This window comes from Pseudonaja textilis, chromosome 2 (assembly GCF_049901715.1).
Source record: "Pseudonaja textilis isolate UNSWEBS1 chromosome 2, rPseTex1.2, whole genome shotgun sequence".
NCBI classification, from domain to species: Eukaryota; Metazoa; Chordata; class Lepidosauria; order Squamata; family Elapidae; genus Pseudonaja; species Pseudonaja textilis.
The window spans coordinates 21,483,281-21,509,162 of record NC_141991.1 but is presented as its reverse complement, the minus strand read 5'-3'; the positions used below and the strand labels follow the sequence as shown (position 1 = coordinate 21,509,162).

General features: G+C 43.7%; 1 protein-coding gene across 2 annotated transcripts in view; it reads left to right on the top strand.

Moving 5' to 3' along the window:
• LHFPL4 (LHFPL tetraspan subfamily member 4) overlaps positions 1-24,334 on the top strand; it is a 75,211-nt gene extending 50,877 nt beyond the window's left edge. Inside the window, exons 2-4 of one of the 2 annotated variants that reach the window (XM_087923460.1) lie at positions 8,975-9,211; positions 16,606-16,622; positions 20,751-24,334. In XM_087923460.1, the coding sequence (XP_087779586.1) occupies positions 8,975-9,211; positions 16,606-16,622; positions 20,751-20,759 (263 nt within the window). In that variant the 3' untranslated portion in view covers positions 20,760-24,334. The remainder of the gene's footprint in view (positions 1-8,974; positions 9,212-16,605; positions 16,623-20,750) is intronic. The other variant, XM_026717943.2, reaches the window with a different exon arrangement.
• Positions 24,335-25,882: the final 1,548 nt, after the last annotated feature.

Here is a 25,882-nt window from a genome sequence, read left to right as displayed (position 1 = left end):
ACCCCTGACCTAGCCTAAACAACTCTCTCTCTATCTCCACTCCTCCCCACCTTAGGAATGTGGTAAGCCCTAACCCTTCCCCCATGACTGCCACAGAGAAAGTAAGAAAAAGAATATATATTAAGCCTAACTAAAATGGCTACACATATGTCAATTTAGGGCTTGATACCTGATTCTCACTGTCAGGAAATTTCTCTTTAGTTCTAGGTTGGATCTCCCCGGATTAGTTTCGGGGTCGTGTTTTCAGATGCTTTGGAGAATAGGTTGTCCCTCTCTTTTCTGGGACAGCCCTTCAAACATTGGAAGGCTGCTATCCAGACTGTTACTATTCCAATTAGGTATTTAACTGTGCTAGACTAAAAAAAAGGTTTTTGGCTGCAGGACAATATTATGTGTGCTTGAGAGAGAGAGAGAGAGAGAGACAGAGATGGAAGCCCGGAGTTTCTTCGCACCATGCCTTCCCTTTTTCCCTTCTTCTTATCATTAATCATCCCCAATATTTGCAAAAGAGGGGGCTCCCGACCTGCACCAGAACACCATCTCGACAGATTAGAAAAATTCAATACAAATAGGCTAGGGTTTTTTTCTCTCTCTTTTTTTGCAGCTTCAGAAGCAGAGCCGAAGATTGAAAGGCATGAGGCCGACGGGGGTTGAGGGGGTTTGAAGGCACGTGTGGAAGGCAGGGGTGGGCTTCAAAATTTTTAGCAAGGGGTTCTTTGCCTGGTTGCTGGGTGGGCGTGGCCATGGTGGGCGTGGCCTAGTCGGCCTCCTGCACTACCGGGGGGGGGGCATTTTTGCCGTCCCTGAGCTCTGGAGGCTTTTCTCGAGTCTTCGGGAGGCCGAAAATGGCCTCTCTAGGCTCTGGAGGCTCTCTGGAAGCTGGAAACAGGCCCATTTCCGGCCTTCCTGAACTTCTGGGAGGCTGATTTTTTGCGGGGGCCTCGAGCCTCTGTGCGCATCATGCCCTTACCTGCATCCAAAACGGGCCGTGTAGGAGTCCCGGGAGGGGAGGGGAGGGTGGGGCCAGCCAGGAGTGGGATTTGGGGGGTGGTCTAGGGGCTCTCACGAACCCCTGCGAACCCCCAGCAGCCCTCCCCCCCGATGGAAGGTAGAAGGAGCTAAGGAGGACCAGGCAGCACAGGAGTAGAAAGAAGGGATGAAAAAAAAATCCTTCCTTGTTTGCCCCTTTGCCAATGTTTTCTCCTCAGAGAACCAACATCAATAAAATCCTTTGAGGAGAAGAGGGTGTTTTGCCTCAAGCCAGCTGTTAAGAGGAGGGAACACTCCTGCAGAGAGTTCCAACCTTTACTTTATATTTTCCTTTTTTTTTTTTGCAGAAGGAGAAGAGAGAGAGAGAGAGTAGCAGGTCCTTAGAAGCTTTTAGTCTCAGATTTATTGGTTTGCTTGTTTAACTGCCCGTCTTAAATACATCACTTTGGGTAGCCAACAGCCAATTTTCAATATATATATAAAGAGTCTTCCTAACGAAACAAAATGAAAGTGATCCAGTACAAAGAACACATAACAATTCATAGAGCATATACATTATTAGGCTACTCTTAAGACCTACACTGAGCACTAAAACCTGGGGAAGGAGCTAACTTTTTTTTTTAAAAAAATAGTAATTTGTATTATTTTCCATTAATACAAATCGTAATGACATTTTCGACAGTGTTTACATCCACATATGTTATTGTCTCATATTTCTATCTTCTATTCATACATATCATATAATATATATCTTTCACCGATGATTATTAATATCTAACTTTATTTATTCTATATACCTACATTTCTGTGTGTCACTTTCTTGAGTATTCTCCTATATAATCATTCTGTTTCAGTTTTTATCTCTATTTTCTAACCATTCATACCATCTATGGGAAGGAGCTCTTCATGGCCTTCTGAAAAGCCAAGAGGGTAAGGGGTTCTTTGTACCTCAGATGGTGGGGGGGAGTGTTGCTTAGAGTAGGAGCCTCAACAGGAAAAAGTAGCCCTCCTCAGTCCCACCAGATGACACTAATTCAATAGAGGGGATCTATGGAAATCCCACCCTGCTGGAAGTGATGGAACGGGCAGAAACCCTTGGAGAGAGCTCATCCACCTGGCCCCTTAGCATCTTCAAATCAGCATCTTAATTGCACTCAGGAACCTCTTGAGAGTCACAAATGAAGGCGAATATACGTGTCCCAGGATAATGGTGCAGGATGCAATCAGGGCCGGTCACCGGGATTAAGAGTTTTAGTCTTCTGAGGTTTTGGACTCGTGCTGAAGCCCATCTCCAGGGAGAGAAGTTTCCTGAAGGTGGGCTCCAGCACAAGTCTGAAAGCTAGGAAGACTAAAACTATGGTCCGGTGACTGACTCAGATTGGATCTTGCACCGATTGAGAGTCGCTGCAACTGTACACTGAGAGCATGTGCACCAAAGACAAATTCCTTATGTGTCCAAACACACTTGGCCAATAAAGAATTCTATTCTATTCTATTCTATTCTATTCTATTCTATTCTATTCTATTCTATTCTATTCTATTCTATTCTAGTTCTATTCTATTCTATTCTATTCTATTCTATTCTATTCTATTCTATTCTATTCTATTCTATTCCAGTTCTATTCTATTCTATTCTATTCTATTCTATTCTATTCTATTCTATTCTATTCTATTCTTATTCTATTCTATTCTTGTTCTATTTCTATTCTATTCTGTTCTATTCTTTTCTATTCTATTCTATTCTGTTCTATTCTATTCTATTCTATTCTATTCTATTCTATTCTATTCTATTCCTATTCTATTCTATTCTTGTTCTATTCTATTCTATTCTATTCTTGCCTAGCCTAGCCTAGCCTAGCCTAGCCTAGCCTAGCTTATTATTATTACTATTATTACTATTATGATTAGTCGTGGGGATGGCTGATGGGCGGATTCTGAAAGACCTCCTGTAAGGAGAATTAGTGCAGGGAAAGCGCCCTAGAGGGAGATCACAGCTGCGATATAAGGATATCTGCAAGAGGGATCTGAAGGCCTTGGGAATGAAACCTTGACTTCTGATTGTTCAGCTTGGAGGCTAAAGACGCATATTGGCCTTCTTCAATTCGAAGAGACACTCGCTCTGCAGGCTGAGGCCAAGAGGCAGTCCTGGAACCAGTGAAATCCGGGGGCTGGACAGGAGACAGACTGTATCTGTCCTCTGTGTGGAAGGGATGGCCAGTCTCATATTGGCCTTTTTAGCCACACTAGATGTTGTTTTACGACCTCTTTTCAGAGCACGATACCATAGTCTCTTGAGACTGGAGGATGCCAATGGATTATTACAAGTAGAAACAGCAACATATTCAATATCCATATAGACAGCGTGTTATCTTGTTGCAATTCCTTTGAGCAATACTCAGCATCATAATAGTGATGATATTCACTATTCAATATATATTCTATTCTATTCTATTCTATTCTATTCTATTCTATTCTATTCTATTCTTGTGATGTAGTGATGCCACCTAGATGTAATGAGCTGTACCCATAACTACTCATGCTGCCACATTCTTTTCAACTGAAGAGTTTAGGTGGTCTTCAGGAGCAGCCCTATATAGAGGAGTGTACTGCAATAAGTCCAGTTGGGTCTTGTTTGCTTCCTTATACCACTGTCTCTTTAGGAAAGACTTCAACAGAAGAACAAGGCTATGCCATTTTATTTCATTATTATCTTAAAACGCTCCCTTTTCCTAAAATAAAAAGAGGGATGGTAACGAGTGGGTTTTTTTTTAATAAGCAACAACAACTATTTTAAGTGTTATTAATCTGTGGCACCTAATTTTTTCTAGGCACTGTGCAAACGCAGAGTAGAAGTCAATCCCTTGCTTGCTTGGCACAGGATGGGGTTTTTTAGAATAGGAGGAACAAAAAAGGACAAGAATAACTTATAATTTCCCCTGCTGAATGTTTTAAATAGCTTTAGCTTTGATTAAAAATAATAACTTGGTCATAATGCACATTAGGACCCAACCACAGATCTCTCTTCCTGGATGTTGATTAATGGCCGTTGTGCCAGCTTCTATGACTGGTGGTAATTTTTTAATTATCCATGTGCTCCCTGAAGAAGCTGGAGAGGAGGATATGGGAAGTGGGGTGGGAGTGGGGGGGTCAGAGAAATTTGAAGTGTAGGTCCCCTTCTCTTTTTCCAGTCTCTCTAGAGCAGGGGTGTCAAACTCAAGGTCTGGGGCTGGAGTGCTTAGATCTAGCCTGTGGGGCCACCCTGGAAACAGTGAACCCATCCGCAGTGCTTCTGCCAGCGAAAACGGGCTCCCGAGCTCCGTTTTCAGCTGCCACAGATAAAAACATTCAGAAAACTTGACCAGGTTGCTCAAAACTGACTTTACTTGTCAACACATACCAAAACAAAACAAACAAACAAACAAAAATCCATAAACAGAACAGAACTCAGTTGTTGCTTAGTAGCACTTGTAGGTGATCCATTACTGTAAATCAAGTGTGAATTGATATAATCTCCTGGCTGAGGAGGCTAGTAAAACCATGATGAGGAGTTTAAGTAAATTAACACCAACTTCAAGTCATCACTGCTTCTTTATCTGCCCTGCCTCCCGTTAAGATGTAGCACTTTCATTAAACAGCAGCTAAAATCCAATGATTTTCCCAAGCCTCAATGGTTCTCAGCAGAGGCTTTTTTTAAAAAAAGGTCACAGGCTCTTTTAGTTTAGAAAACAGGAGATCGATGAAGCACCAGAGGACAAGATAAGAAGCAATCGATGGGAATTTATCAAGGAGGGATCCAACGTCGAACTACGGAGAAATTTCCTGATAAAGAGAGCAATTAATCAGTGGACCAACTTGTGTCCGTGGGTTGTGGGTGCTCCAACAATGGAGGTTTTTAAGAAGAGATTGGACAACCGTTTGTCTGAAATGGTATAGAGGCTCTTGCCTGAGCAGGGGTTTGGACTAGAAGACCTCTAAGCTCCCTTTCCCACCCTGTTATTCTGTTAGATAAACTTCTCAGGAGGCCTCTTGGTCAGGTGGCCAGTTTGGTTGTCTACGGACAGTTGCTGAAGAGCAGCAGTTCTTATAGGGAGAATGGAGTCTAGTCCTGTAATTTTGTGGTCTGAACTGTCCAGGGTCCTGAAAATTATTCGCTCTAAGCAAGCCAAACTCTTCCACGCTCTACATATAGTATTTTGAAGGCCTCTGCGAAGCAGGATAGGAGGTCATCTTTTAAATGTTTTCTACTCAATGTTTTACCTTATTCTACTGTGTCTATAAGTCTATAGATTCAAAATCTTAGGGCTAGAGCCACAAGGAATCTAACCATCTGGTAGTGGTTAAACTAAAGTCATGTTGTTGGTGTGGACATTAGACTACAGTATGATCATGGGGAGTGGGATAATATATACTGTATAATGCAGGGGTCCCCAAACCTGGCAACTTTAAGACTTGTGGACTTCAACTCCCAGAATTCTCCAGCCAGCTTCTCCAGCCAGCTGGCTGGAGAATTCTGGGAGTTGAAGTCCACAAGTCTTAAAGTTGCCAAGTTTAGAGACCTCTGGTATAATGCGATATAGCAAAAAGGCGAGTGAAGAAAGTAAGGGAGGAAGCCAAAAACTAAGACAACTAGGACAGCATCCAGTTTGTATTAAATAATTATGTTCCTTCCCATCAGAGAGGATTTCGTCAGGCAAGATACAGGCAGGTTTGTTTGTTTACTTGTTTACTCATTTAAAAAGGAAGAATATAGGTGACGTAGATTGGGAAAACCTGAAGTTTCGCTTCGTATGTTTGAACTTTGCTTGTGTTGAAAAGAGGTTATTAGTGTCATGAACTGTTAACAACTACTTGAGACATGATTACTATTAGGGGCTCGGGTCAAATGCAACAGACAAATTGTCCAACCATGATTTGTGTTTGATCTTAGATTCCCTAGGATTGACACTGAAGCTGCGATTTGGTTCCACTGCTTAGTTATGCACCCTGTAAAGTAACACAGGTAGTCCTTGACTTATCACCACTTGTTTATTGACTGTTCAAAGCTACAAAGGCACTGAAAAAAGTGATATGACCATTTTTCACATTTACCACACTAGATGCTCTGTCACTTAAGGCATTAAGGAATCTAATAAGGAAATACCATCCAAAATGGTGAGCCAGCTATCATTTTGGATGGTATTTCCTTACTAGATGGTCTTGTTTATTCTATAATTTATCATCTCTCCTAGGTAGATGACAAAGGATGGAATCAAGAGAGAGAAGGAGTTAGAAGTTTCTTGGTCTGGTACAACTGCTGTGGAACCTCTTGCTTCCATCTGGACACTGGGTTCCGCCTGTCCAATGGCTAATTTTGCTATGATTGTCAGAAATATTGAATCAGTAAAACCTGGTATTATTTCCTGTGATGTTTATAAGAGAATGTCAGTCTTGTGAAATACCAAGTCCTCTATGAGATGAATATTCCCACTGGTACCCACAAAATGAAAATGTCAGGATCTTTATGACAGTCCCCTTTCCACATGGTGCGCTGTTGATGGGTTTGTTTCATTGTGCCATTTCTCTTCTGCTGGCATTAGAAACCACCCCCCTCTCCCCCCCCTCCCCTCTCACACACTCACACACACCCTGTCCATAGGAAAATCATGATTGGGATTTTCAATTCCCAAGTCAGCATCAAAAGGGCTGAGGGTGGAGGTGCTGAGTTCCCAGGGCCACGAAAACAGGAACCCACGGCAAAGGATTTTCAGAGAGACCCAGGTAGCTCCACCATCAAAGCCCCAAGAGCAGTGGAGCTTCAGAGGCCGTGACAGAAAGAAATATTGACCACACTGACCAGGAGCTGTCAAACTGATTTGTTGGTGGCCTAATCTTAAAAGCTTCCTTTTTGTTCCTAACCAAGGAGTTCATGCTGAGACTGAGTTCTTGTCAAACTCGAAGGAAGGGGAACTTGCATTTCCTTTTTACACTAGAACAGGGGTGTCAAACTGGTGGCTCGTGGGCTGGAGGCATCACGTTCAGGTCACGACCACTCCAGCCCTGCGAAGGCAAAAAACGTGATATGTCATGTGACATGGCACGGCGAGTTTGACACCCATGCAATAGAACAAACTAGCCTGAGCAAAGAGCTTCAACCAATTGCCCTCCGAATGAATTACCAACTTTCTCTCCTCCCTTCCCTGGGGCAGGACAGGAGACCAGTCTTATGGCCAAGCCTCACTAGGGGATTGTGGTGTGTAAGGGCACATGAGTAATTGCCAGTTGTGTGGAAAAACGGGTAATGGCACCTCAGCTTCAATGAAGTAAAACAGTGTTTCTCAGCCTTGGTACCTTTAAGATGTACAGTTGGCTGATGTTGCTTTTGTCAATGCCAATTAACTATTATTATTACTTTTCAATTAATTTAAATTTCATTAGTTTAAAGGCAAACTTCAAAACATGTGAGTGATGTTTGAGGTAATTCTGTGGCCTTCAGATGTGGCATGCTGCAACTCTCCAGATTTCATGACAGTTGGCTATGCTGGCTGAGAGTGACATCTCTTATGGTCCAGAACCTTGAAAGCGAACAAGTTGAAGGAGACGAGGTTGGGATGAAGGGGAAATGAATATTGTTGTCAGTTGTCCAGCTGGCAACTCCAGAAACAACTCCTGGGACATTATTTACTTAGAGTATAAACTTTACTGAATAAATCCATATTGGCACAGAAGATGCGAAACCAGCTCTGGACTTCCTGCACAAACGCATACATTTGTTCTGACCTAGGCTTCCTCAACAGCACGAAGCCGACTCCTTGTCCCGATAAACCCCTTTTATTTAGTTTACAGTGAATTCCTCTCCAGAAAGTCCCGACCAACAGTCTTTCAAGATATTTCACAATTACAGACTTTTATCAGGCTTGGAGAGTTGCCAGGCCGATATCTTTCAGGTGCCACACTGTAGCAGATAACACTTGGCAAAAATGCAGGAACAGATCTTCACCCAGATGAACTAATTGTCTCCTGCAAAACCCCACTCCCCTTTTGCTCCTCTTTTATCCCCTGTGGGAGGGGCCATTCACTGTCCACCTGAGTCTTTACTCCCAAGTCGACCCTTGTTCCTCAGCTGTTCCCTTCGTCTGGCAACTCTGCGCATGTGCACACTGAGAACAGGCTCCAGCTGTTCTTCTGCCTCACTGATGTCCGACTCCAAAGGCAGCTGTCAGACAGCCCTGGCCCCATCTTTGCCTCCAATGCAGAGCCCTCATCAGAGCCTTCCCTGGACTCCAGGACCGGCCCATGTTCCTCCCCAACCTTCTCACTGTCTGACTCTGCTGCTAGCTCTGCTGGCCACTGGTGGGCCACAACAGCATTTCCCCTTTCCCCATGGGCCACCCACAGTCCATTATGTCCACCAACCACTTCTGTGTTTTGTTTTGAAAATCAGCTGATTACGCTGTGGCATCTGCTCTGGGGGTCCTTGGGAGGTGGGGACCAATGTTTCATGGGAACCAACGATGCTTGGAAGCCATTCCAATCCACCTCCACCTCTACATTCTTTGTCAAGCTGCGAGCAATGTGGAATATAAGTGAAACTTCGAGACAGTCCTGACAATTGTGCTATACCCATCACGCTCTCCCCCAAGACAACCTGCATGGAATACATATCACATTTGCTTCGAAAATGCTTTGAATGTTCACCATGGAATCCTTGGGGAATAAAAATCTCTCTCAATAGAAGAGAATATTTCTAGCTCAGGGTTGAACTGTGGAGCCCGACAGTTGGGGTCTGTTTTCTGTTGGTGCTCTCTGAGCTTGGTGGTTTGCTTGCAGACGTTTTATTACCTCACTAGGTAATGTCCTCAGGGGCGGAGGGAGAAAGGATAGAACTATTTTAAGCACAGACTTTGGTTTTTATTTTTATTTTTAGGGGTGCCATCTGCACTCAGCTGGTGTGGGAGCACTGCCTGGTTAACCATCTGCCTTCCTTCCTCTTTTCTTCTTTGTCCAGCTCTCTGCCTGGTGCTGGGCTGCATGATATTCCCAGATGGCTGGGACTCAGAGACCGTCAGGGACATGTGCGGGGAGAAGACAGGGAAGTATTCCCTGGGCGACTGCTCTGTGCGCTGGGCTTATATCTTAGCCATCATCGGCATCCTGAATGCCCTTATCCTCTCCTTCCTGGCCTTCGTCCTCGGCAACCGGCAGAACGACCTGCTTCACGAGGAGCTCAAAACAGAGAACAAAGGTGAGCGCGCTTTGCTTTGCGTACACAAACACACAGAGGCAACGCGGCAACGTTCCCACCCACAATAGTTCAAACTGGCCATCCAACCTGAGATGTGCATTAATGTCATATGGGGCATCTTCAGGTGGCGTTTCAGACATCTGGCTCGGCAGGACGGTTGACCGTGGCCTGCTTAGGTAAGAAGCTACAGCTGCGCAATAAGCAAGTAAGGAAGTTTTCCCAAGTTTTACAATCCACCATCTCAAGCCTCCAGCACTCTTCCCCCTCCCCCAGAAAGCCCAATTAATGTTCACTCCCCCTGTTTCTACGGCAGCCAGAAAGACATACAGAAGAAGGATTGAAGCCAGCAATGAGGCTGTTTCCGGCCTTCCCGAACTTCTGGGAGGCCCATTTTTTGCCCTGCCCGAGCCTCCCTGCACGCCCTGCACTTACCTGCATCCAAAATGGACCGTGTGGGGGCTCCTGGGAGGGGAGGGGAGGTGTGGGTGGGGCCAGCCAGGAGTGGGATTTGACATTTCTCTGAACTGTGCAGAATCTCCAGAAGCCCTGTGAGCCCCCAGCAGCCCACCTCTGCCCCCTGCTTCCTGGAGCTGCCTCACAAGTGAACACTCCCACCAGGAAGGTTCAAAGGGGTCAGGAATCTGACTGCCCGCACAGAGTATCAACTTGTCTCCCCACCAAAGTGGTGTCTATCTACCTACTTGCATAGAACATGCTTTTCAGCTCTTAGGTGGACAGAAGCTGAGGCGAGTAACAGGAGCTCACCCTATTATGCTACTCAGTGCTTGGGCTCGAACCCCTGGAGCTGAGACCTTCTCCAGCATCATTAAGTCACTGAGCCACAGCGCCTCTTAGTGAGCCATGCATTTCATGGCAGAGCTGACCTCCTAAATACTGGGAGCCAAACAACTCTTGGAAGCCAGATAAGAGAAGGCCTTTCTGCAGAGTCAACCTTCTGCCAGCATCTTCAATAGAATCCCCCTTGCTGTACTGAATCGCTGTGCATCTTCATACGAGGAGAGGCTGTTCGGCACATAATCAAGTTCTCAGCCATTTAAGGCTTTAATCCAATATTTTAAGTATCACAACCCTATCCAGTTCATTGCACAAACTTTCTCCTTCCCTCCCCCAAATGAATTATTTTGACAAACAAGTTATATTGGCAAACCCATCCCTGCTATCACAAGAAGGATTTTATCTTATAGGAAATCTAAAAGGATTTTAGGATATTGTATTATAGGATATCTAAAAGGATTTTTTTTTAATCTAAAAGGATTTTATAGGATTCTTCCTTAAGATAAAATCACATCTCCTGTGCATCTTTTCTTTTCTTTTTTAGTATACATTTTAATAAACATTAAACTAGTGGCCTGTAGTTTATGGGCAGCACCCAAATCTAGCCAATAAATTTTAGAGAGAACAAAAAAAAAACCCATCACAAATGAATACAGAAGTAAATAAAACAAAGAAAGAAAAGGCAAAGCACAGGAAGAAATGATAAAAATAGAGAAAGGAGAAGCTTCGGATTTCCTTTGAATTAGGATAGTTTCAAAATTATCTCTAACACTATGATTACAAAAAGATCACAGGATTGAAAGGATTCAATTTTACATTTTGTTCTAGCCTTAAAAGGGAAAGTAGCATTGGTACTTCTCACCAGAGAAATTGTCTGGAATGTATAAAGGTATTTCAAATCTTTACTGGAAATACAAACAACATGAAGGGACATTTTACAGAGGATATATGAAAAAGCCGAATCAGATTTCAAAGACTAATGTACAACTTTGGGGATAAATGATTAGGAAAGTACTTTGTTCTTATATACATGACAATTGCAGCAAGATTACTATATGCTCAAAAGAGGAAAAGTTTGACACTACCCACAATAGAGGAACAAGATGAAGTAGATGAAGCTGGCAGAGATGGGTAAATTGGCTTCTTTGCTTGGAAAAAGAACAATAATGTATCTACATTTATTGGATGGAAACCCTTTCTAGACTTTTTTCATGAAAAGGAAAAAAAAATGCACTTACGATTTGGGTGGTTTTGATGATAATAGAAACATCTTTTCTCGTGGTGCTCAAAGTTGTATCTCACTTGGAGGAGCAGATAAAAGTGTTAGATAATGAATAGACAAGTCTAGATTCAAATGCTCATTAATGATTTGAAGTTGCCTGGGTGACATTAGGTCAGTCCTATTTTTTTCTTTTCCCCTGCCTGAGAGGAAATGTACACACATTCCCTGCCTTTCCTCTTCTGATCCTGCCAAGTCTTAGATGAAAGCCAGAGAACCAAAGGTGCCTAATTGGAAATTTAATTAATCAGAATAAATCTCCTGGACTCTGGGTTCGCTCCATCTGTTTATCTTAAGGAAAGGCAGACTTGCCAGCAAGAACCAAATGCTGAAACAGCAAGAAATAACGATGGGAAGAAATTAAAAAAACAAAATAAAACCAAGCAAATCCCCTTTCCATTCATATGTGGAAAGGCAGCTGGAGAAAATTCTCCATGCAGTCTATCAGGGGCATTACAAGTCAAAGCCTGTCTATTCCAGTATTCATTGTTAAAAGTAAACATAAAGGTTCCTTCGCACATACATGCTAGTTGTTTCCAACTCTAGGGGATGATGCTCATCTCCGTTACAAAGCCGAAGAGCCAGCGCGGTCTGAAGACGTCTTTGTGGTCATGTGGCTGGCGTGACTAAACACTGAAGGTGCATGGAACGCTGTTCGCTTCCCACCAAAGGGGTCCCTATTTTTCTACTTCCATTTTTTACATGCTTTTGAACCGGGTTGGCAGAAGCTGGGACAAGTAACGGGAGCTCACTCCGTTACGCGGTGCTAGGGATTCAAACTGCCGAACTGCTGATCTTTCTGATTGACAAGCTCAGCGTCTTGGCCACTGAGCCACTACGCTCCCCAGAGAGCTCCCCATATATGTACTAACACATATATCATAGATGCTAACCTATCATGGATGCTAACTAGTAACCAGAGGTGCTAACCATACATTCCACTTTGTGAGCTCATAATCGTGATATGATTGGGACAATAAGCCAATTCCTACTTGACGCTTCCTAACAGCTGTTCTTTAAGGACAGCTTCTTTAAATACAGGTAAGCCCTCAACTTACAACAGTTCAACTTACAGCGGCACTGAAAAAAAGTGACTTGGGACCATTTTTCACACTTGCAAGCATTGCCGTATCCCCCTGGTCATGTAATTTACATTTAAATGCTTGACCATTGACTTACATTTCTGACGGTTGCAGTGTTCTGGAGTCACATCATCCCCCTTTTCCAACCTTCTGAGAAGCCAGGTCAACGGGGAAACCAGATTTACTTAACAACCATGTTACTAATTTAAGAACCGCAGTGATTCACTTAACAAATGTGGTGGGGAAAATCGTAAAATGGGGCAAACCTCACTTAACAAATTTCTCATTTAACAGCATAAATTATGGGCTCGGTTGTGAGCATGAGCTGAGGACTACCTGTTTAAGGATCTGTTGTAAGTCACCTTTTTTCAATGCCTTCATGACTTTGAACAGTTGTTAAAAGAATGATTGTAACTCGAAGGCCACCTGTATGGTTAAAGAAACAATAAGCCAGTAGAAGTCTGATCATCCATGAATTTGTGAGCCACTGCAGTCCATGCTTCCTTTACAACCCTCTGAATGGGTGGCCATCCCCACCTCTTAGAGTAGCAAATCCCATCGCTTATATTTCATAGCAACTATGTCAAGAAGGACTTCTTTCTGTTCATCCTGAATCTGCCCACCCAAGCTACAGCAGGACCCCAGATGCTTATATTTTATCAGAAGAAGAAGAAGAAAACTTCCCTGATTACCCAATGTGTTTAAGGAGAAGCTTTCTAACGGTGAGGACAATTAACCAGTGGAACAGCTTGCCTCCAGAAATCGTGGGTGCTCCATCCCTGGAGGCTTTTAAGAAGAGTCTAGACCAGGCCTGTTAAACTGGTGGCCTGCGGGCAGGATGTGTCATGCACAAGGCCACGCCCACCCCATCTCCGCAAAGGCAAAAAAACATGGCAACGTGTCACGATACATCATGTGACACGATCAAGTGTGACACCTGTGGTCTAGACAGTCACTTATCTGAAATAGTATAGGTTCTCCTGCTTGAAGACCTCCAAGGTCCTTTCTAACTCATTCTAGTCTAGTCTAGTCTATATTCTGTTCTGTTCTCTATTCTATTGTTTTCTATTCTATTCTAGTTTGTACTCTATTCTATTATTTCTAATTCTATTCTATATTCTATTCTATAATTCTATTCTATTGTATTATTTTCTATTCTAACTTCTATTTTCTACTCGATTCTATTCTATTATTTATAATCTAGATTCTAGATTCTAGATTCTATTCTATTCTCTATTCTATTACCCTGTTTCTCCAACAATACGGTCTCCCCCAATAGGAAGTCCCAGCATGTTTTACAGGCATGAAATGAAATTAAGCCCCTCCCCCCAAATTAAGGCCGATATTAAAACATGTGAAATGGGGGGGAATGGTGGGGGGGGGGGGCTTGCCATTAGGAAGTACTTTTGTTGCACACCCGGATATGGTGCTGCCTGTGTTGACCCCGATACGAAGTGCCCCACCAACGCCGAGGTCAACATCCAAGCCGTCGCCACCCGCCCACCCAAAGATGCAAGGGGGGGAATTAAGTCACCCACGAAAAGACAGCCTAGCCATTTTTGGGGGGCTCAAAAAAAATAAAAATAAGACCCAGCCTTATTATAGGAGAAACACGGTATTTTCTATTCTATTCTATTTTGTACTCTATTCTATTATTTCTAATTCAATTTTATATTCTGTTCTGTTCTACTCTATTGTATTATTTTCTATTCTATAGTCTATTCTATTCTATTTTATACTCTATTCTATTATTTCTAATTCTATTCTATATTCTGTTCTGTTCCATTCTATTGTATTATTTTCTATTCTATTCTCTATTCTATTTCTATTATTTCTAATTCTATTCTGTTCTGTTCTATGGTTTTATATATTGTATCACCCCACCCACTTTTAATTCAAGCTCCAAATACTTTTCAGGGTGGAGCTATTTGGGCTCTCTCTGTCCAAAGGTTAGGGATGGAGACCCAGACGGTTGGTGCCTGAGAGCCAATAAATGCAAGATGCTTGTAAATCCCCATCCAAAGGATAAAACTCATGTCCTAGCCATGCTGCTGATCTTTTTTTTTCAATGCCTTCCACAAATGCCACGTCCCCCCACCCCCCCAACCCCCCCCCAACTAAAATAGCCTGATGTCGACTGGCAGGTTTTCAACCATTGCCTTCTGCAGTTAGTTGGCAACCGGGATTATTCCTATGCTTTGCAAAAACTTCACTACCGCAGATTAAATTACTGTTAAATTCACACCTAAAACAGCCCACTGAAGAGCTGGCAATTCTGTCTCGTCCATCTGCATTCAGTTTTAGGCAGCGGACGGTGGAGAGAGAGAGAGAGAGAGAGAGAGAGAGAGAGAGAGAGAGAGAGAGAGAGAGAGAGAGAGAGGAGAGAGAGAGAGAGAGAGGTTTATGGGCTCCTTAACAAAAAGAAAGCATCCATTTTAGAAGAACAATAGGGCAAAAAGAGTAATGAAGGAATGGCGGGTCGCTACTGAAATCCTTCCTCGTTTTTAAGGACTTTAAAGACAATTCAGGGCCCCCACTCAAATTCTAGATGAAAAATGGTCCTCGTCCAACAGCGCATTAAAGGAACACTAAACTAAATGAGACACTGTGGTCTCCAAAGACGTTTGTGAGGAATTCCATTAAAACCAGAAGCCCTTGCTTCTGAATAATTAGCAGTAGACTCCTATAGACTTAGAATAACTGTTATTGTCAGTTTAAATGTACACTAATCGGTATACATTAAAATTAAATTTCATACAGCTCTCAAAAAATCACCACCTTCAATATACATACCATAAACACGACAAATAAATACACATACACACATATACATACACACACACACACATACATACACACAAAATTATGCATATACCGAGATACCCACATATATTATATGATGCAGAGAAACAACACAGTCTAGTCCGAATGTATATAGTGCTTTATAGTCCCTTCTAAGTGGTTTTTACAGAGCCAATATATTGCTCTCAACAATCTGGGTCCTCATTTTACCGACCTCGGAAGGATGGAAGGCCAAGTCAACTTTGGGAAGGTCAGGATCAAACTCTTGGCAGTCAGCAGTGAGTTAGCCTGCAATACTGTATTTATTTACTTATTTTGTCATGTTTATGTAGTGTATATTGGAGGTGGTGACCTTTTAGAAAGCAGTATGCAATGAAATTTCATTTTAATGTATACCAATTAGCGTACATTCAAGTGACAGTAAAGTTATTATTCTATTCTACTGCATTCTAACCATTGCACCACCAGGTAAGGGTGGGATTCAAATTTCTTAACAACCGGTTCTGTGGGCATGGCCTAATTTGTAGATGTGGCTTGGTGGTCATGTGACTGGGTGGGTGTGGCTTGTATGTAAATATTGTAAATATTTATGTAAATATTGAATTTGTTATTTTAAAAAGTGCAACTTTTACCCAAAATCAGGCAAAACAGGCAGGCAGATTGAGCTGCTTGCAGAATCACAGATTCACTCAGAGATCTACCTTTCTGCAATCTGCTGCCCGAGTCTGCACTGAAAAATAGAAGCTTCAGTCCTAAATAAGGTTCAGCTCTGCTCTCAGGCCACTTCTCCCCCCCCCCAACCCCCTGAATACCACCCCTGACTGAGCCTCAGGGAAGCCTCCTGGGTGAAGACGAAGCAGTACAACAGCAATTTAGATTAGCTAGAAAGCAAGAAATCTGTCAATTTCCTACTTTCTAACTAATCTAAATCATGCAGCACAGCTGATAATCAGAACAACTGATCATCAGGGAGGAGGGAAGGAAAAATAGCAACTTACCAAAAATTAGGCAAAGGCACAACACAAGCAAGTTGGATGGTGCACATGCTAGATAAGGAGTTACTGGGCAGGGCAGGGCGGGAGGGTGGGGAGGGGCAGTTCCAGCCAGTGGCACGATTTGCCCGTTCTCCGAAATCTGCAGAATCATAACAACCAGGTCTATAGAACCGGTCCAAACCGGTAAGAATCCCACCCCTGCCACCAGGCTCTTTACTGTTTAGGATTTGATTTAACATCATTGGCACCAAACAATCCAAGATGCCACCCTTTTGGCTAACTTTTCAGGTTACACGCAACATTCAAGGCACACTACTAGCCAATTTAGAATCCACGTGCGATCCCCTGTATAGGCCCATCTCTAGGCCCAAGACAGTGGTAGGGAAATTGGGCAACCCACACCACAATCCTAACTTTCTTTCTTTTTAATATTTTCAACAGATTTTGTTGGCACTGCGGTAAGTTCTCTGTGTTGGTGTGGCCTCACTGACATCTGGTGTTTGCTGCCTGTGTCCATAGGGGCCCTTTTCTAGTTCTGTCTTGTCCTTGTTCACCAGTGTGTAATTTGTGTTATAAGGATGTCGTGTTGTAGTTGATCAAATCCTTTCTGGGGAGGAAGAGGGTTGGGTTGCAGAGAGAAAATGTACACCGCCACATTTATGTTATCATGCGCTCTGGTTTACCTCATTCCTCTTTCTGGAGAAAAGTTTCATTACACGTTCATCTCTATTCAACCAATTCTGGGTGTCCGAATACAATCATGGGGTCTTCGTGGAGGCCATTCCCCAATCCCAATAGCACCAGGAAAAGCACTCAGATTTATATACCGCTTCATGGTGCTTTTACAGCCCTCTATAAGCGATTTACAGAGTCAGCCTATTGCCCCCTCAACAATTTGGGTCCTCCTTTTACTGACTTTGGAAGGATGGAAGGCGGAGTCAACCTTGAACCGGTCAGGATCGAACTCCCTGCAGTACTGCATTCTAACCACTGCACCACCACGGCTCTTGCTTCTTCCTGAGATAGTTCTCAAAATTATGGCCAGCCTAATGTCTTCAGAAGATGCGGGATGCTGTGTTCACAGACTGACTCTTACCGCCGCTCTACAACAAGGGAAATCATGTTTTGGTCATCGTTTGTTTCCTTTGGGCATATTTACAGCAAAATCTCCCACACCACAGGTAGTCCTCAACTTTACAACGGTTTGTTTAGTGGCTGTTCAAAGTTACAACGGCACTAAACAAAAGTGACCTATGACCGTTTTTCACACTTATGGACTTTCCGGCATCCCTCTGATCATGTGATCAAAATTCAGGTACTTAGCAAATGGTTCATGTTTATGACTGTTGCTGTGTCCCAAGGTCAATGAAGATCCCCTTTTGCGACCTTCTGATGAGCAGAGTCAATGGGGGAGGCTGATTCACTTAACAACCTGGTTACTAACTTATCAACTGCAACGATTCACTTCACAACCGAGGCAAGGAAGGTCATAAGCTTGCTTAAGAAATGTCTCACTTAATAGTTAAAAATAATCTTTGGGCTCAGTTGTCATCATAAGTCGAGGACCGCCTGCATTAACCACCTCACAATAACCATCCTGAATATTTCATTCATATCATCCTCAAGAGCCCCGAGAGTCCGTGTTCCTCTGTCCTCTTTGGCTAAGAATCTCGGATTCATAGACCATCTTGGTTGCTTCTCTTCTAGTTCAAATCTGCTCTGCCACTATCGCTCACTCTGCTCCTGGGAGGCCAGGAGAAAACCAGCCAAGAAACAAACAGACTCGAACTAATATAGACTTATAAAGCCTTAGTAAGACCACACCTAGAGTACTGCATCCAGTTTTGGTCACCATACTATAAAGAAGATGTTGAGGCTCTAGAAAAAATGCAGAGAAGAGCAACCAGGATGATTAGGGGACTGGAGGCTAAAACACATGAAGAACAGTTGCAGGAACTGGGCATGGCTGGTCTAGTGAAGAGAAGAACCAGGGGAGACAGGATAGCGATCTTCCAATATTTGAGGGGCTGCCACAGAGAGGAAGAGAATCAAGCTATCTTTTTGACAATGAGAACAATCAACCAATGGAACAGCTTTGCCTTCAGAAGTTGTCATCACTTGAGACTTTCAAGAAGAGACTGGACTGCCGTCTGTCAGAAAAGTAGGGTGTAGGGTCTCCCGCTTGGGTGAGGGGTTAGACTAGATGACCTACAAGATCCCTTCCAGCTCTGATTATCTGTTATCTGTTAAAGTGACTTATGACCATTTTTAGACTGTTAGACTCACCGAGAATGATAAGGGACATTTGCTTGCCAAACTACTCCAATATTCTGTTATTATGCTTGAAAAAAAACCCCAAGGAGGATAGTACAGTCATTTTTTTAGATTTCTTAAGGAGAACTTAGGACTCTTCAATAGCTTTCTGGTCTCTTTTCTGTGCCCATGGAATAAAAATCCATTTTGTCCAGCCCGGTCCCAAGATTTAAAACGCCTCCAGCCAATCCAACCCACAATAGCAATAGCAGTTAGATTTATATACCGCTTCACAGGGCTTTGTTACAGCCTTCTCTAAGTGGTTTTACAGAGTCAGCCTATTGCCACCCAAACAATCTGGGTCCTCATTTTACCAACCTTGGAAGGATGGAAAGCTAAGTCAACCTTGAGCCTACTGGGATTTGAACTGCAAAACTGCAAGCAGCCGGCAAGCAGCAGAAGTAGCCTGCAGTACCACACTCTAAACACTGCACCACCATGGCTCTTACAATATTCACAGATTCTGTAAAGTATTGCAAAGATCACCCTGTATGCGGTATGTATACATAATTAAGCAGGGCACAGACTGTCCTTTTCTGATTTTCTGCAGGATGCAGTAGCGGTAGTCCTCGACTTATAACAGTTCATTTAGTGACATTACTGAAAAAGTGACTTACGACCACTCTTCGCACTTATGACCCTCGCAGCATCCCCATGGTCATGGGATTAAAATTGGCTGACTCCTATTTATGACAGGTTGCAGCGTCCTGGAGTCATCATGTGATCCCCTTTCACGACCTTGTGACAAGCTAAGTCAATGAGGAAGCCAGATTCCTCTGACAACCGTGTTACTAATTTAACATCAGCAGTGATTTGCCTAATGATAGTGGCAAGAACGGTGGTAAAACGGGGCAGAATTTCACTTCTCGTTTAGCAACAGAAATGATGGAGGGGGACTCACTTGCAGTCGTAGGTCGAGGACTACCTGTGTCTCCTTTTTCACCTGAGTGGGAACTGCTGAAGAGAGATGATAAGAAAGGATTCCAGAAGAGGAGCGCCCCCTGGTTTGAATGGGAGTGGGAATGAGACATCAACCTGCAGTTCAGATTGCAGGAAGAGACCTGTTTTCAAGGCCTGAGAGACAGTTTCCTCTCTCCTTCTGATTGGAGCTTCAGTCTCCAAGGCCATGCATAGTCAATGAATCTGATTGCAGACACAGAATAACATCATTAGTTTCAGCTTCATCCAAAAGAAGAGAAGGAACTCATACATACGATCGCTTCTGGGTAGTCTTACCAATTCCTTCGGCAGCAAAGTCTGTATTTTCTTCGGTAAAATAAAGCAATAAGTTGCATCTGTGTGTGTGTGTGTGGTTTATGTGTGTGTGTGTGTGTGAGAGAGAGAGAAATTCATCCCAATGTCCAATCAGGGAATGTCCATATATGTTGCATGCATGTGCATGATTCAGGACTGATGCTTATTTTGTATTCCTGTTTAATCCTCACATTGCAGCCGTGTAGGGACATGTACACTGAGAACCATAGAGTGGCTGCATACTCTCTGCTCTGGGTCACGTGACCAGGAAGGAAGAGAGCTTATAATGGAGACATCAATAACAGCCACAAGCCACAGCCTAATTGCCTCTCCCATAGGGATACATTGGGGTGTTTTTTCCCTTGTTGTTGTTTTTTTTTTCAAATCCTGTCAGCATCCAACTCTTTTTTTAAAAAAACTCCTCTTTCTTCTTCCCTTATACCAGGTTGGAGAGGGTTAGTCTGCTGGTGGGCAGAGAAATCACATCATTTGCTTTCCAACATTCAGCTGGGTCACAAAGAGTAACAAATACTAAGGGCCCCCAAATAATAAAACTTGACAGGCCCAATGAAAACAAAACCTCAAAGCAAGAGAGGACTATAGTTCCAGCTTCGTCTCCCCTTTGTATAATGGCCAGAAGGAAAACCTCACAAATTTTTTTTAACTTGCACACTACGGTACCACCATGTATGGAAACTAACATTTCCTGAATCATTTAGGTCAGAAGTCCCCAAATTTGGGAACTTTAAGCCTTGTGGACTTCAACTCCCAGAATTCTCCAGCCAGCTGGCTGGAGAATTCTGGGAGTTGAAGTCCACAAGTCTTAAAGTTGCTAAGTATGGGGAGCCCTGATTTAGGGTTAGGTTGTTGTAGAGTTTTTGTGTTCCCTGCTTTTCCTCCCCTCTGTGCAGTTTATATACAATGAACTGTCTGCCACCCTGCACACTTGTGCGGTTTTGCAGAAAGCATTGATTTTTGTTTTGTTTTTGTTTTACTGACGCATATTTTCTTCTTCACAGAGGATATAATGTAGAAGAGGCAGGAAGCCCCTTTCACTGGTACCTGGACTGGACTCTCATCCTTCCCTCCTCATCTCCCTCATGGCCTTTCTTTTGCGGCTGCCAACTGGGGGGGGGGCAGCCCCCCCTCCCACTCCACGGTCTCCGAATTCGCCGACCTCACCTGCGTGCCGTTTCCAGGGACATGGTCATCCCTCATGAACTGCCAGCTTTGACTCCTATTCCCTTCTGCTGATTGGCTTCCCTGACCTGCCTTTCCTGCTTCTGAGGGGAGGGAAACGTGGCACATTCCACATGTTAATGCTCAAAAAAGGAACGACGCCCCCGGGGGATTTTTAATACTTCCTTTTCAAGATTTCCTCCTTTCTGGGAGAAGCATCCGGCAGGGTCCAACGAGGCCGCCCTCCTTCTCATGATGCCAAGACGTCGTTGCTGCTGCTGTTGCTGCTACTGCTGCTGTTGTCACAAACTTACCAGGGCACGTCTTGGCCACATCGGTTCCCGTTTTTAACTTTCTGGCCCCTTTGCTCATCCCTGCGGCCATTCAGTACCATGCCGTGCTCAAGGCTGGCCCATTTGATACTTAAATGAAATTGTCTCTGAACAGGGTAAGGTGAGCCCAGATCCCCTTCTCCTGGGGGGATTCCAGCCACCAGAACTTTGTTTTTCAATCATTTTGCCCAGGTAATGCAGCCGCACCTTTATGTCTACAAGATGGAGGGGGAATGGGAGGGGGGAGAGATCCGATCCACTGGTATTTCTCTGCTCACTGCTATGGGGCTCTCTCCAATCTCAGCCTGCAAGAGGAGTCCTTGAACACTGAATGTAATTCTTGGTTAGAACCTCCCCTCCATCCCCGTGCCGGACATAAGAAAGGAGCCAAAGATTGGGCTACGATGAGGGGTGTCACCTGCTGGCATCTGGCTGGCTATGATGGCCGCTCAGGTGTGAGGCTCATGCCAAATGCTGCTTCTCTCAAACCTGTGGTACTTCATCCCTCTTGAGTAAAAGCAACATGGGGGCCTGGGCAACCATGAGTGAAGAGAGGAAATGGGCCGTGCTGTGAGGCCAGCTAGGCCTCCAGGGTGGGCTGAGCATCTAGAGAGACAAAAGTGAGCTAAGACACTGACTCCCCTGCCCCCAAACCCAGCCACCCCACACTCTTTCACAGCCCCAACAGTATCACTGAAGAACTAAGACAGAAGTGTACTGTCCTAAATGTTTCAACAGTCGTGCCTCTCTCTCCAGGCAGTAGGGTAGCAGCTAAACTAATCCCTCACAATTTGGGCTGAATTCTGAGAGACTTCCTCAGAAGTAGCCATTTTGTCCCAGGTTAGTGGACCGAATTTGTTCCCACATGAATTAGGCCTCAAGCCACTTGTCAGAGAGATTTCCAGGCTAGGAATATGATCTAAGTTGGAGTCGTAAAGTCACATGCAATTTTTGCCTGTCAAACCCCTCTTCCTCACACTTCCCGTTAGCATACAGTGAGTGTATTGATAATCTAAAGATACTATGACCATGAGACAAGCAATCTTTAAAAATGGTTCCAAGGAGAGCTTTTTTTCTACAGCCAAGACAGCCAAGGGCCTAAAAAGAGTGCCAAAAGCTCTAGAGTAAGGTACTTCGAATCATGGGGCTGGAAAGGACCTGAGGTCTTCTAGTCTGACCCCCCTGCTCAAATCAGGAGACCTTATATCATCCTAGTCAAATGGTTGTCCAGACGACAGAGAGGAGAGAGGGAGAAGAAAAGAAGTGTGGATCACAAAACAACAACAAAAGCAGATGGGGATGCAGAGATGAGCTAGAATTTCTGTTGTTTGGGGCACGATACCCCACTAACACCCCCTCCCCCCATGGCTGTCAAAGTGTCAGTCACATAGCTGAGCATTTGCTTTCCTTTCTGAGGTTTTGGTGGGATGCCCAGTCCTATTACTGGCCAAACTGACCCTGAGTAAGTGGAATGAAGGTCCCAGGTGAGAAGCTTGCTTAGAACTTGGATGTACTAAGACTCAAGTACCAAAGGAACCCATGAGATGCCGGGTGGGGGGGTGGAGTGTGCGGAAAGAGTTGTGTGTATCATTTCAGATTTTGAAGACCACAAAAAGAAGCCACAGCAGATCTCCGGTCATCCCTTCCCACTATTAATAGCAAGATTAGGTGGTTATTTGAAACAAGATGGTGGCATCTGGAGGGTGTTTCTCTTGATGAGTTCTCTCCCAAGCTGCTACTTTTTTTTCCTTCCGGAAGGAAAAATTCCCTTTTATGGAGTAAATAACTTTAGGAAAGTGATTTTCATCAGGGAAAAGACACTGGATAAAAAGTTATCTCCCTGCCTCTCTGCCCAGCATTATGTTTCGTGACCGGATTCACACAAAACATTGCTTTTAACTATTAAGAACAGCAATTAAGAGCATGTCTAGCTTTACCCTGCGGGTAAAACGGTACAGTGTGATAAAACCATAACTAATGGAGGAGATCTACAGCCATGATTGTAGCATGGTCATATTATTGTTTCTGCCAAAGCATAACACGGTGCGGTTACCAAGAAGCTGCCCCGTTAATGCGAGTGCCGCTACTTGAATGATAACCAACCGTCAAATATTGTGATGTTAACCAGAATGTTCCAAGGGAATGTGTAGGTTCACAGAGGTCCTGAGGGGTGGGAAAGCATTTTTATGGAATTTACCTTCCTCTCCAAATCCCCAGCCAAATTCCGAGATGAGAGGAAAGACGAGCAAGGAAAGCCAAAATGCGGGAAGCCGATTCAAAAGTCATTTGTTCAAAGTTCACTGGTCCAAAGGCCGGGAAATACAAGTATATCAAGAGTCGAAGCCCATAGCAATATTCAAGCTGGATTAATTGGTGGACTTACACACACACACACTCACACACACACAGAGTTGTGCCAGCTTACCATATCTCTTAAGTGTAATGTAGTACACATTGCCATTCGACCCAGCCGTTGTCACAAGAACATCAAATCCATGACCTCAAATTATTTAGCTGCACTGGCTTAAGTTCTCCTTGACACAAGAGAAGCATTGCCAAGAGGAAAAGGATAAAAAAAACAAAACCAACATTTAAATAAACCAGATTAAAGGCTTTTCTCCCTTGCGGGCCCAGACACGCATATTCTGTTCTATTCACAGATCTCAGCTCCCACTTTCTTATTTATTCTAGAAAACAAATATATATAAATACCTTAGTAAAGGGTTTTAGCGGTTGGGAACAAGGAAGCAGCTTTAGCCCACAAGCTGCACAGCTATTTAGCATTGTGTGAACCATCAGAGAAAGATTATCCTGCACTAGCGAAGCAGGAGAGTGGACGGAGAAGAGGAGGCAAAGACAGGATGCACATGAATACATGTCCTACCGCCATGTGCTGGAGAAATGGCATTGCTGTTAAATGGAAATGGGTAGTTGGGTGGAGAAAGGAAATACAGTAGCTGTAATGTATATCTGTATTTTAATACCAAAAAAAAAAAAAAAAAAGAGTTTGATACAGTGTTTCACAAAACTTTAACCGGAAAACATAAAATTCAAGTTGGATTGAATCAGACCAGAACCTGATCAGACCAAGATCATTTTTGCCTTTGTCTTCTGGGAGCGGAAAACCTTGATCCCTTTCGCATGCTGAGCAGCTGGATTTATGAGGAGAATTTAGAACGGGGTGGTTTGTGCATACGTGTGCACAAACGCATGCAAATGCACGTGGAGGCACACCTTGGAAACCACAAAGGGACAAGCGTGACTAGCAAACCGCTGGTCAAATCTGCAACATTGACTGGAGTGATTAGTTCTCCAATCTCGATAAGAGGAATGGTCTGAAAATAAGAGAAATAAATTTAACATAGGCATCTGCAGAGTCTCTAAGAAACAAAAAACCATTGATATAGAATGGGAGATATCACGTTTAATAAAGATACTTGGGGGGGGGGGAATCTGGGAAATAGCATTTTGATGGAATAATATGAGCCAACAGCGTGATGGGGTTGCCTAAAGCAATTTCAGATTACATCAACCACACATAAGGTCCGAATCATGCAAAATAACTGTTTACAGGTCGTCCCTGACTTATGATATTTTGTTTAGTGACCATTCTTTTAGCAACTGTTCAACATTCCAATGACACTGAAAACCGTAACTTACGACTGGTCCTTGCACTTATGATCCATTGTAACGCCCCTGAGGCAGTGGTGGGATTCACATGTTTTTACTACCGGTTCTGTGGGCGTGGCTTGGCTTGGTGGGCGTGGCAGGGGAAGGATACTGCAAAATCCCCATTCCCTCCCTACCCCACTAACCTGCTTTCCAGCTCCGTTGTCCTGTGCAGGGCAGCAAAAGAAGACCCAGCCAAAAAGCTGGGACTTGGGAGGCAGAGAAGGGATGGGGACGAGGCCAGTCAGAGGTGGGATTTGCTGGTTCTCTGAACTACTCAAAATTTCCACTACTGGTCCTCCAGAACTGGTCAGAACCTGCTGAATACCACCTCTGCCCTGAGGTCATTTGATGGTGATCTTGGCACTACAATTGCAATGTCCTGCAATCGTGTCATCCCCATTTGTGATCTTCTCAGCTGGCTTCCAATAGGCAAAGCCAGTGGAGATGCCTGCAGGAAGATTCCAAGTCACGGTCATGTGATGTCTCACTTAACGACCGTGACACAAAAAAAAGGTTGCAGAATCTGGTGCATTCAAGTGATGCCTCACCAAACCACTGCCTCACTCAACAAATTTCCTGATCCTAACTGTGATTATAAGTCGAGGACCATCTGTATTTTGTTTTAGTCAGATCTCATCTTGAGTTCTGTGTCCGGTTCTGGGCATAATAGTTTATGAAAGATTCTTAGACACTGGAACAGGTTCAGAGAAAGAGAAGTCATGAGAGGATTAGAAGTGAAGTCATAGCAAGGGAGTGATTGAGGGAGCTGGGTTGTGGAGCTTGGAGCAAAGATGGCTGAGGGGAATATGACAGCAGTGTCCTCTTCAAATGTCTGAAAGAATGTTGCATAAAGTAAGGGTGGGATCTGCTCTGCTCCCCAGAGTGCAGAACACAAGGGGAGTTAAATTGAAGGCAGTTTCCAAACGAACATTAGGAAAAAAAAATTCAGAAGTAAAAACAAAGCAACT